This window comes from Elephas maximus, chromosome 7 (assembly GCF_024166365.1).
Source record: "Elephas maximus indicus isolate mEleMax1 chromosome 7, mEleMax1 primary haplotype, whole genome shotgun sequence".
Classification (NCBI taxonomy): Eukaryota; Metazoa; Chordata; class Mammalia; order Proboscidea; family Elephantidae; genus Elephas; species Elephas maximus.
The window spans coordinates 121,033,785-121,050,068 of NC_064825.1; the positions used below are offsets into that span (position 1 = coordinate 121,033,785).

Here is a 16,284-nt window from a genome sequence, read left to right on the forward strand (position 1 = left end):
TATCCCTGCACCCAGAGCCTCCCACCAACAGGCCCTGCTGTGTAACCACAGCCCCTACATCCCTGCACCCAGAGCCTCCCCACCAACAGGCCCTGCTGTGTAACCACAGCCCCTCCATCCCTGCACCCAGAGCCTCCCCACCAACAGGCCCTGCTGTGTAACCACAGCCCCTACATCCCTGCACCCAGAGCCTCCCACCAACAGGCCCTGCTGAGCAACCACAGCCCCTCCATCCCTGCACCCAGAGCCTCCCACCAACAGGCCCTGCTGTGTAACCACAGCCCCTACATCCCTGCACCCAGAGCCTCCCCACCAACAGGCCCTGCTGTGTAACCACAGCCCCTCCATCCCTGCACCCAGAGCCTCCCACCAACAGGCCCTGCTGTGCAACCACAGCCCCTCCATCCCTGCACCCAGAGCCTCCCACCAACAGGCCCTGCTGTGCAACCACAGCCCCTACATCCCTGCACCCAGAGCCTCCCACCAACAGGCCCTGCTGTGCAACCACAGCTCCTCCATCCCTGCACCCAGAGCCTCCCACCCACAGGCCCTGCTGTGCAACCACAGCCCCTACATCCCTGCACCCAGAGCCTCCCCACCAACAGGCCCTGCTGTGCAACCACAGCCCCTCCATCCCTGCACCCAGAGCCTCCCCACCAACAGGCCCTGCTGTGTAACCACAGCCCCTCCATCCCTGCACCCAGAGCCTCCCCACCAACAGGCCCTGCTGTGTAACCACACCCCCTACATCCCTGCTCCCAGAGCCTCCCCACTAACAGGCCCTGCTGTGTAACCACAGCCTCTCCATCCCTGCACCCAGAGCCTCCCCACCAACAGCCATGGGATATAGACGGACCTTTAATCTCGCTGTGCTTCAGATTTAAAATATTTTAATGATATTCTTCCCTCCTCTAGTTATTTATGCAGACCTTATCCCCCATTCTTCTAAGCCAAATCATATCTACTCTTTCAGGATCATTTTCTGAAAGTCGCCCCATTTATTGCAGCACATGTGGTAGTTATGTGCCTTGGAGTGGATTTGACTCTTAGCAGCCCTATAGGACAGAGCAGAACTGCCCCATAGGGTTTCCTAGGCTTTAATCTTTATGAGAGTAGACCACCAGGTCTTCTCGCAGGAAGTGAAGTGGCTGGTTAGTTCAAGCCACCGACTTTTCAGTTAGCAGCCAAGCAGGATCCAGTCTACAGAAGATAGCACGTAGGTCAATTAGGGTTGAATTGTCGAATGCACTTAACCATTGTACGACAAGGCTCCTTTCTTTAGCCCAGAGTATCCAGTTTCTCTTTTTAATAGTTCAATTCTTCTTTATCCCGTATGGTCACTATGGGTCAGAATCAACTCTACAGCAAAGAGTTTACGGGGTTTCCAAACTTAGACTCACAGAAACCATGAAAATACTAATGACATTTAGATATGCCACATGCTAACCACTTCCCATGGATTCTCTCATTGAATCCTCCCAACAACCAAGTGAGACAGATTCCATTATTTCCCTTGTTCGATGAATAAAGAAACTGAGACTCAGAGGTTAATTAATTCATTTGATCAAGGTCACACAGTGGGTCGGTGGCAGAGCTGGGAATCGAATTCAAACAGTTTGACTTCAGAGTTCACACTCTTAACCACTACAGTCTGCAGCCTCCCAGTTCTGATTCAGTGGGGTTGCTGTGGGGTCCAGGCATCTTTATTTTAACAACCTACTTAGGTGATTCTGGTGGTCAGCGACATTAGGCGTCACTTCTCTATACTGCTTGCCGCCTGTTCCACTCATTTGGTAGTTGGTGGTTAAATAATGATTTTCGGTGTATGCCTTCTGCCCCCTCCTCAAGGACAAGGGCCTGTCTTACATCCCCTTTAGTGTGGACCATCGGGCTGTTTTGTAAATCTAACTCTTGTTACTTTGGAAAAAGCAGAAACAGGCTAGGTAGCCTGATGGGGAAACTAAGGTCTGTTACTCATTTGGGTCCATTCTGGGCCTTTGACCCTTTATTCTGGGTACCTTTTGGGTTGGAGAGATCATCACCAAAGCTGTTTCCCAATCCAGCTCTTCTGGCCTTGTCTCCTCAGGATGGGAGTTTGCAGTGTCCGACCTGTAAGACCATTTACGGGGTGAAGACAGGCACTCAGCCTCCAGGGAAGATGGAGTACCACCTCATCCCCCACTCCCTGCCGGGCCACCCGGACTGTAAAACCATCCGCATCATCTACAGCATCCCTCCTGGCATTCAGGTGAGCCCACTGCAGCCCTCCAAAACAAAAAGAAAAAACCCAGACCCATTGTGGTTGAGTTGATTCCGCCTCATAGCAGCCCCATAAGACAGGGTAGAACTGCACCATAGGGTTTCCAGGTAGTGGCTAGTGGATTTGAACTGCTGACCTTCTGGTTAGCAGCCAAGCTCTTAATCGCTGTGCCACCAGGGCTCCACATCAAAAAAAAAAAAAAAAAAAAAAAGCCGGTTCTAAATGTCTGACTTCTAGGGCGCTTACTGGATTCACTTATTTCACCAATATTTATTAGTTCACTTCCCTCCCTCCTTCTTTCCTTCTTCCCTTTTGTCTGTTTTGAACAAACATTTGAGCATGGATTATGATCCAGGCATTTTCCAGGTGCTGGAGAGATGGTGGTGAACCAAACAGACAAGGTCCTTGCCCCCCGAGAGTCCCCATACAACTGGGAGGAGGAAGAAAATAAACAAATAAATAAATAAGGCAATTCCAAATAGTGATAAGTGCTGTGGAGGCAATAAAACAGGGAGGTGCGATAGCCTGTAAAAGAATTGAATAAAACATGATCATTCCTCCAAGAGTTACCAATCAGCCAAGGAAAAATAAATATACCTCATTTACTAAGCTATATGATTGTTGTTAGTCGCTGTTTAGTCAGCTCCATCTTATGATGACCCCATGTACAACAGAATGAAATGTTGCCTGGTCCTGCGCCGCCATGTTCTTGATTGCGGCTGTTTTTGAGTCCATTACTTAGGCTACTGTCAGTACATCTCAGTGAGGGCCTCCTTCACCATTGCTGACCTTCCACTACACCAACCATGATGTCCTTTTCTAGTGATTGGTCTTCCCTGATGACGTGTCCAAAGTAAGCAAGCCAAAGTCTCACCATCCTCACTTCTGAGAAATATTCTGGATGTATTTCTTCTAAGACTGATTTGTCCCTTCTTATGGCATTGCATGGTATATTCAATAGTCCTCCCCAGCATCACAGTTCAAATGCAGTTGGGACCTAGGACTTGCAGAAATTGGGGAGAAAGGATATGAAGGAGATAGAAGACCAAGAATGAAGAAGGGTTGCCGCCAGGAGGTGGAGGGCCTTGAATGCTAGGGCAGGGAGCATAGACTTTGCTTGTCAGCCTGTGGGGAGTCCCTGAGGGTTGTTGGGTGTGTAAACAGGATCATGGAGAATGTATGATTAGGATTATCCTTTAGGAATGCCAGATGGCAACAGAGTATAGCAAAATCAGAGGAAAGGAGACCAATGAAGAGACCACTGCCAAGTCCAGGCTCAAGTAACAGAATCTGAATGAGGGAAGAGCCTGAATGAGGCAGGGACCAGAGGCAAAGGAGAGAGAGGTTTAGCTGGATGTAGGGGCAGATGAGATATCTGGAGTGATTCTGGGTCAGCCAGTTGAGGTGACAGGAACATGAATGAAAATATGGGAGTCAGGAGGAAGAGATGGTAGCTTTGGTGGGAAGTGTATCTTTCAACAGTGTTCAAACTGAAAAGGATGATTTTATATATATATATACAGGTATATGTATATATGTATGTGTATATATATACACAAATACATATGTGTGTGTGTGTGTGTATATATATATATATATATATATATATATATATCCCAGGTGGCCCAAATGGTTAAGCACTTGACTTCTAACCAGAAGGTTCGTGGTTTGAACCCATTCAGAGATACCTTGGAAGAAAGGCCTGATCTACTTCCAAAAGGTCACAGCCATTGAAAACCTTACGGAGTCTAGTTCTACTTGAAACACATGTGGTCGCCATGAGTAGGAATCAACTCGAGGGCAACTAATTTGGTTTTGGTTTTAGAACAGACTGAAGTGACAAAGATAGGGGCAGCCAGTTCTGAGAGGCTGTATGTTTTCCAGCCTCCAGGATTAAGGAGCAGGCTGCGGCAGGGGATAGAGGTACCACAGGCTGCCTTGGCACATGCTCCAGCTCCTCCAGGAAGCCTCACGTTCTCATTAAGGGGTGCAGCTCTCAGTCATTAGCACAGCCACTCTGTGGAACCCCCTCTGGGAGCCAGTAGCAGAATGCTCAGAGCCACCTGCCTCGAGACTCCAAGGACCATAAGGACTGGGGCTCTCGTGATGAGTTGAAACCTTTAAGCTCTGCTCTCATTGCTGAGCCTGACTCCTTGGGGAGAAAGCCTAGCTGGGTTGAGGCAGAGTCGTGACTGCCGTGCTCAGGCACAGGCTTGGGAGCACACAGCCCTGCTGGGGCAGTGCCAAGCCACGTCTGAGCTGACCACAAAACCAGCCAGCCCCAGGCAGAGAGGAGCAATAGAGCCATGGTTGGACTTGGGCTTTCAGCCCGGAAGCCTGTCTTACAACAGCCATGGTCTTGGGAATGTTGTGCTTTTTGTACTGATTTCACATGAATATGAAATTTAGAACTGTCAAGCAGACATTGTTACTCCCTCCTAGCTCACAATGGTCTTTCCCTTCTCTGAGACCTTTATCATGCCATTCAGTTTGCCCAATCATAAGCTATGCTGGACGGTGCTTTTTTTTTCTTTCTTTAACAAAGAATTTTTAATCATTTTGGAACCATTGGCCATAACAAGAGAAAATGAAAAACTTGTATTCTCTTGCAGTTTTGTCATTCATTCATTCACTCATTCATTTAATCAGCCAGGACATATTTATTGATATCCAGAGCGCTTGTGCCAGGAGCTGCATGGAGTTATCAGTACTGTTGTTGTTGTTAGGTGCCATCAAGTTGGTTCCAACTCATAACGACCGTATGTGCAACAGAACAAAACACTGCCGGGTTCTGCGCCATCCTCATCATTGTTATGCTTGAGCCCATTGTTGCAGCCACTGTGTCAATCAATCCTGGAGAGGAAAAAGCCCAAATTCCCTGTTTTGTTTGTGGTGTGCCATCGAGTCGATTCTGATTCCTAGTGACTTTTTCGATGACCCTCTACTTTACCAAGCATGATTTTCTTCTCCAGAGACTGGTCCTTCCTGATAACATGTCCAAAGTATGTGAGATGAAGTCTCGCCATCCTTGCTTTTATGGAGCATTCTGGCTGTACTTCTTCCAAGACAGATTTGTTTGTTCTTTTGGCAGTCCATGGTATATTCGATATTTTCCGCCAACACCACAATTTAAAGGCATCAATTCTTCTTCACTGCTGGATTGGTTTTATCTAGAGGTGGTTTTTTAACAGGCTTCTACAGACTCTGAGGGGGTCACAGATGTTCAAAATTGTAGGCAAATGTTTGCGTGTGTAGAAACATATGTGCATTTTTAATGGAAGAAACTCTTTGGCTTTTCTTGAGCTTCTCAGTGGAGGCTGTGAACCCACTCTGAGCCCTGACTAGGAAGCAGGGTTCTGGCTAAATTCAGCTTCAGTTTCTGTCCCACCCAGTAGCCTGAGACTGCTTGCTTCATAGGGGCATTAGCTGATACTAGCTTACATGTTTTGGGGAGATTTTTACTCATGAAAATTCCAATCCATATTGTTGAACAAGAAAATAAGCAACAACCTAGAACAAAAGAGACAATGCACAGGAATCATTCAGAAAATTCTGATTGCGTAGCTCACAGCTCAGTGGTACCTTGTTTTATTCTAGGTATTTTAGAGGTAAATAGTTTGGTGTAAGCTTGAGACATCTGGGCTTAAGTTCTGGCAAAGGTGCTAACATTATGGAAGTCATTTAACCTGTCTGGGCTGCAACTTTCCTTTTTAAAAAAACAAAACAAAAACAACCAGGATAAATGAGGGTGGTGATGATGATGATGAACATGTACTGAGCACATACCGTGCACGAGGCACCATTCTCATTTAGCATTCATAATAGCCGCATGTGGTGACTATTCCACACCACTCCCATTTAACAGGTGGGAAAGGAAAGTCCCAAGAGAAGGCTCCGGTGGACACAGTTGCAAGGTGGACACAGTTGCAAGGTGGCAGCTCTGGGCCCAAACCTGAGCACATGTGTTCAGTCAGTACACACACTGCAATTTGGACCTGTTCTCGGTCTAGACTCTCTGGCCATTGTTATTATCATTGTTGTCAGAATGAGCCACGGGCTACACCCCTCTGATCAGAAACATTTTGAAAAATGCCCTTTGCTTGCTTTCTTTCTGCTCCCAGGGCCCAGAACACCCAAATCCCGGGAAGAGTTTCAGCGCCCGTGGCTTCCCACGTCACTGTTACCTTCCGGACAGCGAGAAAGGAAGAAAAGTAAGAGGAGGCTTCAGGGTGGGGCTGGGGAATTTGGTTTCTATCTTACTGCCCCAAGTTTTGCTTCCTACAATGCGCCAGCCAAAGAGAATAGGTCTTCTGTAACTGTGAATGCACATGCTAACAAGGTCATATTGGGTCAACTGTAGGTGAAGGTGGATACGATTAGAATTTTTTTTGAGGGGAATGGAGGGAATTTTAAGGAGTCTTGCTGGGACAATGATTAAGCACTCAACTGCTAACCAAAAGGTTGATGGTTCTAACCCACCAGTGGCTCTGTGAGTGAAAAGACCTCGAGATCTGCTCCTCTAAAAATTACGGCCTAGGAAACCCCATGGGACAGTTCTACTCTGTCATGTAAAGTCACTAGGAATCAGAATCGACTCGATGGCACACCACAAACAAAACAGGGAATTTGGGCTTTTTCCTCTCCAGGATATTATTGGCAATAATTCCTCTATTTCAGAATCCTTTCCTTAGAGCCCTGCTGCTTACCCGCTAACCCACTGCCGTCGAGTTGATTCTGACTCCTAGTGACCCTATAGGACAGAGTAGTACTGCCCCATGGAGTTTCCACAGAGCACCTGGTGGATTCAAACTGCTGACCTCTTGGTTAGCCGCCGTAGCACTTAACCACTACATCAGGGTTTCCTCCTGCTGCTTAAAAAAAAAAGCTTAGAGACTGGCAATCTACTTCTGAAAAACCAGCCACTGAAAACCCTGTGGAGCACAGTTCTACACTGGCACACATGGGGTCACCATGAGTGGGAATCTAACATTTATTGAATTGTGTGTGCCAGGCAGTGCCTTGAAAGTGCTTTTCATGAGGTGCCTCATAAAATACTTACAACCTATAGAGGCAGACTATACCTTCGCCATTTTATGAAGAAGGAAATTAAAGCTCAGAGAGGTGAAATAATTTTCCCAAGGTGACACAGTTAGTTGGTGACAGACCCGGGGTTCAACCTGTTGGTCTCTGACTTCAAGTCCAGGGTTCTTTCTGTTCCACTGTGCTGTTAGGGATCACGACTCAGGAAGGGATGGGCGCCTCGGGAAGACTAGCATCTAAAGGGTAGTTTGGCCAACACTGCAAGTCTATCTTTGGTCTCTTGCCTTGGCTCTTCTAGGTTCTGAAGCTGCTGCTGGTGGCCTGGGACCGCCGCCTCATCTTTGCCATTGGTACTTCCAGTACCACGGGCGAGTCAGACACAGTCATCTGGAACGAGGTCCACCATAAGACAGAGTTTGGCTCTAATCTCACTGGCCATGGCTACCCAGATGCCAATTACCTGGATAATGTGTTGGCTGAACTGGCTGCCCAGGGCATCTCTGAAGACAGTGCTGCCCAGGAGAAGGACTGAGGCTGGAGGGCTTTGGGGTGGGATGGACCCATGGGGGCCACAAGGCAGGAAGTGGGGAGAGTCAAGGTAGAAGTTGGTGCCGTGCCCTCCCAACTCCCTCATCTCCCCTCCTGTTCTGTCTCCATCCCTCCTGTTCCTCCCAGCTACAGTGGGGAGCCAGATTGAATAAGGCCACATCATTCATAAACCTCATCCAACACAAAGGGGACATGGGATGAGGGCCATCCTCAATCTGTTCCCATGGAGTTTTCGGTGCTGGGTAGGCAAGAACCCCCCTCACCCCCAAGTTAGGGGGCTTGGTCAGCACACTTGGGGTATGGGTGGTGCATGAGCACTCCATACCCTGGCCTTGTGAAGCCTGAGGTTCGTGGCCTCTGCTGGCTTCTTGCTGCTTCCACTCTGCTTTGAGGGTGGAGTTTCCGCTTTTCTCTCCTCCGCTGGAGGCAGGGAGCTCTCACTGTGCAAGGTCGGGGGGCAAAGGAATGTACCGCCAAACTGCTGTGACGTCAGAAATCAGATGCCTCAGAGTATGGCAAGTTCTTGCTGGGAGGGTCAAGGAAGCCAGGGTTTCAGGGAGCATGTTCTGCTCTCATAATAATAGCCCGTGGCTTCTCTGGGCCCTCACCTCCTCCTCACACCTTTGACCTGTCCAAAGAGGAGTCTGGTCCTGTCATGTGGATGGATGGACTCTGGATTCCTCTTGGGGGTTGTATCCATGCTGATTCCACCCCCTCTCTGATCAGACCAGAGCCCACATCCCACTGAGCTTCTGAACCGTCCTCAGGGAGAGGAGTCCAGAGCCTTCTTCCAACTCATCCCAGACCAGCTCAAAGATTCCATGAATTTCATCAAGTCACTGTGAATAGAGCCAACAGTAGGCTCTGTGGCACCTGTGTATGTGCATGTGTGTGTGTGCGTGCGTGCGTGTGTGTGCGCACCATTGGGCAAGGTTGGTGGGGAGTCCCATGCTCCTGCACTCTGTCTCACAAGATGTTAAACCCCGGTTCTGACGGGGATCAGACAGCCAGGCTCTGGTCCCTTGGTGTTCCTCACGTTTTGCCAGCCCATCCCAGAGGAAATTGGATCCTGATGGAGACGGAACTTTGCTTGGGGAGATGTGATGAGGTGAGGTGTGCTGACCTCTTTTTTTTTTTTTTTTTTTAGCTCTTTCAAGATTGGATCAGATCCAATCTGCATTGATCTTTGTTTCTATGAGGGCTTCAATCTGTCTCCGTGTAAACTGGCGAATCAGCGCCCAGAGGTGGTGCCGGCCCCCTCATCTCCCTCATCTATTACAGATTCACCTAGCTCATTTCTGACAGGGTTGGGACCACATTATGGTCTGGTCCAACCTGCATCTGGGTTGTGTCACAAGAACCGGTCCATCCCCCCCTAAATATTCCTCTTGCCTTTGGCTTCCATTAAGTAATGAACTGGTGGTCAGGGAAGAGAGAAGGGTGATCAGGAAGGGAAGCCCAGTTTCCCCTTTGAGAGTGGGTTCATTGAACTGTGTGTTTGGGGGAAGTTCCTCTGGATACTAATTTGAATTTATATACCTCATGTTTTGGGGATTTGATGTATATATATGCATATATATTTCATAATATTTGGAAGGTTTTTGATGCTAGAAAAATTGAAACAAAAGAACCTTCAAAAAATGGTACTTAAGTTAGAACCGGAAGCCAAGCTTTCATGAGAGCCTGCCCCATAGCTCCTTGCTGTTAGGGTTGCAGCCATTTTGGCATTGGTATGGCCAGCGGATTCACCTGATGATTATCACCCAGTTCCTTGGGACATGCTGGTGCTGAGCCTTTCTTCACTTTCCAGATGGCTATGGGGATGTGAATCTGCTCCAGCAGAGGGAGCCCTGAAAGGGGAAGTTATTCCTGCCATTTTAGTTCCAGTTCTCCTATTAGCCAGCGGCCATTTATCTCACCAGCAGACCAAGAAGGAGGTTGATCCTGAGCTCCCAGCACCATGGGGTAGTTTTCTGCCAGCGTCGGGAAGGAAACATCTGAATTCAATGAAAGAGACATCCCTATGGCATTTAATGTCACACCCCATGCCTTTACCATGTGCCAGGGAGCCAGGAGATTCCTTGAGTCCTTTGAGATTCATTGTAGACCTTGGACTATCTCTGCCTTTGGCATTCTTGTCGAGTATCTGCTGGGCTTCTCGCCCACAGGGGCAAGGGGACAGACTGAGGATCACTGGACTGAAAAACACAACTGAGGCAGTAGGAGGTGGAGAAGGAAAGACGACAGGCTTTAACAACTGGAAATGGGTGGTGGGGGGCAGAGTGATTTCCCTGTATCAGAAAGAGGACTCAGAATGTATCAGGGAGTCTGTATACCAGGGGTAATACCATTTTTGAGAATTAGTCTTCATACCTTCAAGCCTTTCCCCTTTGGGTTTTGATTGGTACTATGCCCCTTTTCTCCTCCTCTAGAAGGCTGTTGAGTTGGGGCTACCTCCCCCTCACACTGCTCTTCTTGTGGGACTTTCTGGACAGAAGGGACATAGAATTTCCCTTCTAATACTGTGCCTGGCAACGTGGGGGGCATTCCTTTGCCCTTGTACCAACCTGGAACGGTGCAGTCTCGGGTTCTGTGAGGACCCGGCCAGTAGAGGCCCTGTGTACCCACTACTATGACACTGGGGACATTTGCCCCACCAGATACCCTGCCATGTCCCCCTGGCCCTGGCAGGGAATTCTATGCCTTTCTGCCCATCATCTTAGCACCAGCAGCCTAGTTTCTCCCTTCCAGAGTCTCCAGGGATGACAAATGGGATTGGAGACCAACCTTGTCAGAAGCTCATCCCTTAAAAGGTGAATTGTGTCCATGTGGTTGCCTGTGCCTTTGTGTTTTCATTCTTCTCCCCATTTTGTAAAATTTGGACTTCTGTGTGGTTTTATATTTGGTTAAGGGTACTTGTCCTGGTTTGCACTGACATGCGCATGAGAGGGTTGGGGGAAGGCCTGTGGATACAAGAAAGGGCCCCTGCTCCCTTTCTTTGTGTCTGGTCCCTGGCATTTGAGTGGGAGGGTTGGGGGAGAGGGCAGGTGAATGTCCTAATGTAAATCCTGTTTGTAACTGGTGAGTTTTGAAGTCCTTGGTGTTGCTCTGTGAGAGGACATCGCCACCTGGTGCTCCTGAGGTGTATGTGCAGAACAATAAATGGCAAATGAACAACCACAAATTTGTGTTGTAGGTGTTAACCTTCTGCTTTTTGTAGATCAGTACATCTCTGAGGCACTGGGGTTGTCTCCCTGGGTCTGTAAGCAACCACAAGTTCTTGCGCATCTTGGGGGAAAATCCCTTTTCTTTCTCTTTTTTCACATCTTTTGCACCCACAGATTTGACCAAAGCACCTAACTTGACTCTTTGTTCCGCTGAAGAAACAGACCACATGGCACTTAAGGGAACTCTGGGGGAAAGATTACCTTCAAAATACTGTGTGCTTACTTCTTAAAGGCCCCTTCGCCTGACTACAATACAGTATGTGTTTCACTGGATTACAGGCTGTCGTTTTCAAATACTTGTCTAGCATTAATCATCCCAACACTAACGAGAACACCACACCAAACCCGTTGCCATCAAGTCGATTCTGACTCGTGGCGACCCCATGTGTCACAGAGTAGAACTGTTTTCTTGGCTATAATCTTTATGGAGGAGCCCTGGTGGCCCAGTGGTTAAGGTTTGTGCTGCTACCCAAAAGGTTGGCAATTCGAATCCACCAGCTGCTCTTTGGAAACCCTATGGGACAGTTCTACTCTGTCCTGTAGGGTCGCTATGGGTCAGAATTGAATCGACCACAGTGGGTTTGCAAATGCAAAGCCACCCTTGGCACTCATATCTTTCTGTATTTCTTATTCACGGAGTGTGGTTTTCTCAAAAGTCAGAATTAGTTTGTCCAGAGACACTGCCCCATCCCCCCACCCCCCGCCGAAATCACAAGTTAGGAAAGCAGTGAAACTCAGAGCTCCCCCACTGGGGTTCTGGCTCCATAAAATGACTTGATGCCCGGAAACTGCAAACTCCCACCTTTGATTTCATATGCATGAGCAGCCAGACAGAGCAGTCCTTAAGCACATATTTTAATGCATATTTATATACGATTCTGTTAGTAGAAATAGAAGTTCATGGGTAGCCTTTCATTTCAACGGGCAGTTGGTGCCTTAAAAGTCTGGGAGCCTTTGGCTGTCATTTGTCTTCCTGACTTAGGGATCTTCAAAGAGTTCTTGGGAAACTTGGAATTTGCAGAAAAATGGTCAGCTTGGCTGAAGCATACCCACAAAACACCCAGAGGTTTAGAACATTTTAATGGCTTTCTCAAAAGCTCTAGAAGAGGCAGGGTTAAGTAAAGAGGTTGTAGAAATCACATAGCTTTTGGCTGGGAAGTCAGGAGGGCAGGGCTCAAATTCACTTCTCTCTGGATGCCAGTCGGAGATGAATGAGCACCCTTGAAACCATCTTCTCACAGGCTGGGATACTTCAAATTTCCCAGGAAGCTTGTGTGTGTGTATGCATGTAGGGTTATGTGTTAGCGTGTGTGTGCAAGTTTGGTGTATGTGTGTGTATGTTTGTGTGGTGGGAGGGGATGAAGGGCAAGGATCATGGAAGAGGAAGGGATTGCGCTTCGGTAACAAAGAATGTGAAACTGTAATGCTCGATCTACCCAAATCTATGGCTCCTCTTAGGTGCCCTATTTATGATGATTTAAGAAGAAACCAGATAGTTGATTGTGGGTAAGAGTTTCCATTTCCTCTGAACGTCAGAATTTGTTCAGTTTTTACCCTTTCATCGCTTACTCCTTGTCTCTAAACTTTCCCTCCCCCACTACCCCGACCTCCTAACAGAAGTTTATAAGTTTATATTTTCTGAGACTGGTCAGAAGTCTAAGAATGGCCTGATGTAAGTAATTGTGGTCTTAATTGTGAGGGAGTTGGAGAATGTGGGATTGGTATAGGCAGCGTCTTTCTTTTCAAAGGCCCTGAGATGACCCAGAGGAGATGACATGTTCCATCAACGTGAAACCCTCAAAGCTAAAAAAGCAGTGGCCAGACAGGATTTTCCATGTCTTTGAGGGACTCTGTCAGCCTCCAGGAACATGAAATCCTAAAACAAAACAATGGGAAGGTAATGCTTACAGGCAGAAATTCTCATAACTCGTGAATTGGAAACCACTGCAGACCTCAGATTAAACGAATAGTCTCCATTTTTTTCTCCAAATTAAAATGTCTGCATTCTCCCTCCACTCCTTTTTTACACATATGTATCCATTCATGTAAAGATAATTTACAATGCATGCAGGAAAAGACACCACCTTGTGTTTTAGTACCCAGGATAGCTTTTGCTTAAAAAGTCACAACTGCTCCCTCAGCCCTCCCAACCTTATCCATGTAGCTCCACTAATATCCTGGCCTAGATGTTCTAAAGAAGTCACAAAGTTATACCTGATCTTTGCTGTCCTTGTCACTTTGATCATGGGGAAGGCAGAAGTAGAGAGGGGAGGAACGAGAGGCATGCTTGCAACCCCCGTGAGAGACGAGGAAGATTTAAACTGGATTCTGCTCCGGCTCTTGGTGAGGGGCGTCTTCAGTCACTGCAGGGCCTTGGGTCAAACTCTGTTTCTCATCCTCAATTGCCTGGTATTGCCTTTTCTTGTACTTCCTCGTGCCATAGATGGCCAGGGCGATGGCAGCTACCAGGGCAGTGATGACCCCTAATATGACCCCAGCTGTTTGTCCTCCCGACAGACCACCCTCATCCTCATGAATGACCTTCAGGGCCTTGCGCAGCTCTAGCGGCTCTCCCAGCCTCCACTGGTGGGTCTCGTAGTCTTTAATCCAGGAGCTCGAGGTCTCAGTATTGGTCACCATGACGGTATTGGTGGCAGCCTGACTCATGAGGGGTGGTCGGGTGTACGGTGGGAGCCTGACAGGGGGCAGGGACCCTTCTGTGAAGATTCCAGACTTGACACAGTAGGACACTTGACACCCATCGCTGATGAGGGCTAGGTGTTGGCTGAAGCCCCCAGGACACTTTTTCAGAGAAGGTGCCCCTGAATCTCTTACAGCAGAATCTGCCAAGGGGTTTCCAGCTGCACAACTGAAGAACCCACCAAAGGGGATGGAAAACTTGTAGCCCAACTCATAGTCCTGAGAGGCACATACCTTAAGGCTTTCGAAGAGTCTCAGTGGGATATAGCCGGCCGGGCAGGACTGTGCATTTGTCAAAGGATTTATGCTCTTACTGCTGAAGAGGCCCCCAAAAAGTAGTCCTGAGTGTTCGGGGACTTGGCTATGAGCCACACACCAAAAAGCCCTAAACTCGGCCTTTGCCACCCGGAACACATCTTCACACACCTTCTTGCAGAAGACCAAGAGGGTGCACTTTGACTGGCATTCCAGGTAATTGTAACCCTCCTCGTGGATCTGGGATAGAAGGTGGATTGGTGAGTAGCCAGAGGGGCAGGAAAAGTCTCCAGTGAGTGGGTTCTTCTGCTCTAGGTTTTGGCAGAGGAGGACTGCCTCACTCCCTGAGAGCTGGGTACATTCCTGATAAACCCCTCCGAAGGTGAAGTTGGTCACTTTCCCTTCGCAGGAGCCATCATCTGTGTTGGCCTGAAAATTGAAGTTAGGTGAATTGAAATTTGTGCATCCAGGGTAGGTGTTGAAAGCATAATACCGTCTCAGAGCCATTTCCACTGTCCTAGACAACTTCTTCACAAAGGGACCGGGCAAACCAGGCAGCATTTCAGGGTTGATGAAGAAATGCAGAGGCAGGCCAGTACGGTCTAGAGCCACCAGGTGGTTGGCAATGCCCTGCTGCCAGGTCTGAAGGGTGATCCCTGGGTAAAAAGGAATTCCTCCAATGCTTTGTACCCTGGAGTTCGTTCGGTTGGAGATGTAGCTTTTGGTGAGGGCATTCTGCGAGACGTAGTTCTCCTCAAATTTGAAGTTAATGATATTTTGGAAGGCAATTCCAGCGGAGGTAGTCACTGCACTGTGGCTGCTCTGGCTGTCTTGTAGGAAGGATGTTCTGATGTGGTCCTCCTGGATAAGGGCAGCCCCAGCATCCACACTGGTGATGACGTGGGTGCCATAGTTGAGGACCAGGAGTTCTGCCAGGTAGGTGGCCATACGTGTCTGGTTGTTCTCTAGATGGTTAGAGATGTCCATGAGGTCTTTGAGAAACCCCTGGCTCAGTTCTAAAGTTGGGTTGATTTTGACTGTGTAGACCAGGTTTCGCACCTGAACCCGAGTAGTGACAGATTGGTCCTTTACCTGAAGGGTCTTCATTCTCTGGAACTCGGGAGAAAACTTGCCATTGACTTTGGAGAAAAGGCCAAGCTCCATGTTGATGGAATAGGAGGTGCTGCTCTGGTAATTCACCCAGGATTCCAGGATTTCTGAGTTCATCTCCAGATTGCTCAGTTTCTGGGGAACGGTGAAGATTTCATTAGGAATGATGTACTGTCCGTCCTCTGTGGTTCTGCAGTTGGTGTAAGCCAAGTTCATCACTCGTCCCATGTCCACATTCCTCAGATTATCCCAGCCCCCTCCAGGTAAAACTTCCAGAACAGGTAGGTTCAAGGCGTTCTTGCATTTCTGAAATCCAGCCATATCTGTCTCTCCCAGGGGCTTATCTCCTTTAGCCCATGCTGCCACTACCCAGAAGAAGAGGGCAACCCTGAAGATGTTCATGGCTCAGACGGCTCAGGCCACACACTAGCCCTAAGCAGCAGCCAGAGAGCTTAGTGTAAACTGACCAATGGGAAAGAAAGCAGCAGCTGAAACAGAAAATTCATCAGTTCTTCTAAAGCCACCAGTTCCTCTTTGTAGACTAGTAGTCTAATTGCACGATGCGGAAATGAGAGTCGGTTGGAATAGTAAGTTCCTTCAGGACCTGGAAGAAATAATGCTCTACTCGATACACAAACACAGCCTATACCCTAATTGCTCTAACTGCCCTTCTCCCCACCCTCTCCCACCCCCTCACTCTGCAGCAGTAGTAAGCACTCAAAAAAACTGCTCCCAAGTACCTTACTGCTTTTTCCATGAAACTCTCTAGCTTCCCCCAGCTAAACCAACCTTTCTTTGTGGGTCCTGTACCCTTGTACTCTGCTTTTGCTGTTTGTTGACCCTCTTGGACTTGATGTTCAAATTTTCCCTACTCTCTCTTCTGGGACTCAGGTATCAGTTCTCTTTTACTGGAAATGCAAAGCTGAATAGCAACATCACCCTTGTCAAGGGACTGCTGTCTCTGCGATACCCACACCAGCTGTAGGTCAAGGCCAAAGCCCTGGACTTCCTAGTCACCTGACAGTGAAGGTTGTTCACATGTAAAAAAGGAGTGAAAATCTTTGCTGGAGTCTTGTGGGATTTCACTGTTATAACACCTAATAGCTGTGACTTTAGAGATTGCATTATCTGGGGCAGAGCTGA

General features: G+C 48.1%; 2 protein-coding genes across 3 annotated transcripts in view; one reads left to right on the forward strand and one right to left on the reverse strand.

Annotated features, from left to right (window-relative positions):
• DTX4 (deltex E3 ubiquitin ligase 4) overlaps positions 1–11,303 on the forward strand; it is a 42,191-nt gene extending 30,888 nt beyond the window's left edge. The window contains exons 7-9 of the mRNA XM_049892044.1: positions 2,087–2,248; positions 6,382–6,471; positions 7,599–11,303. Coding sequence (XP_049748001.1) covers positions 2,087–2,248; positions 6,382–6,471; positions 7,599–7,832 — 486 coding nt within the window. The 3' untranslated portion in view covers positions 7,833–11,303. The remainder of the gene's footprint in view (positions 1–2,086; positions 2,249–6,381; positions 6,472–7,598) is intronic.
• MPEG1 (macrophage expressed 1) lies at positions 2,089–15,722 on the reverse strand. Of its 2 annotated transcripts, none has more exons than XM_049892041.1 (2): positions 13,291–15,722; positions 2,089–2,109 (listed from the first exon to the last, which is right to left on the reverse strand). In XM_049892041.1, exon 1 carries the CDS (start codon positions 15,541–15,543, stop codon positions 13,393–13,395), a length of 2,151 nt encoding a protein of 716 aa, XP_049747998.1. In that variant the 5' UTR covers positions 15,544–15,722; the 3' UTR covers positions 2,089–2,109; positions 13,291–13,392. The 2 variants fall into 2 exon arrangements, with proteins under 2 accessions (XP_049747998.1, XP_049747997.1); XM_049892040.1 differs by lacking the exon at positions 2,089–2,109 and adding an exon at positions 11,916–12,952.
• Positions 15,723–16,284: the final 562 nt, after the last annotated feature.

Coding starts and splice junctions, on each gene's coding strand:
- MPEG1 (XM_049892041.1), bottom strand. CDS start 15,543: ATGAACATCTTCAGGGTTGCCCTCTTCTTCTGGGTAGTGGCAGCATGG.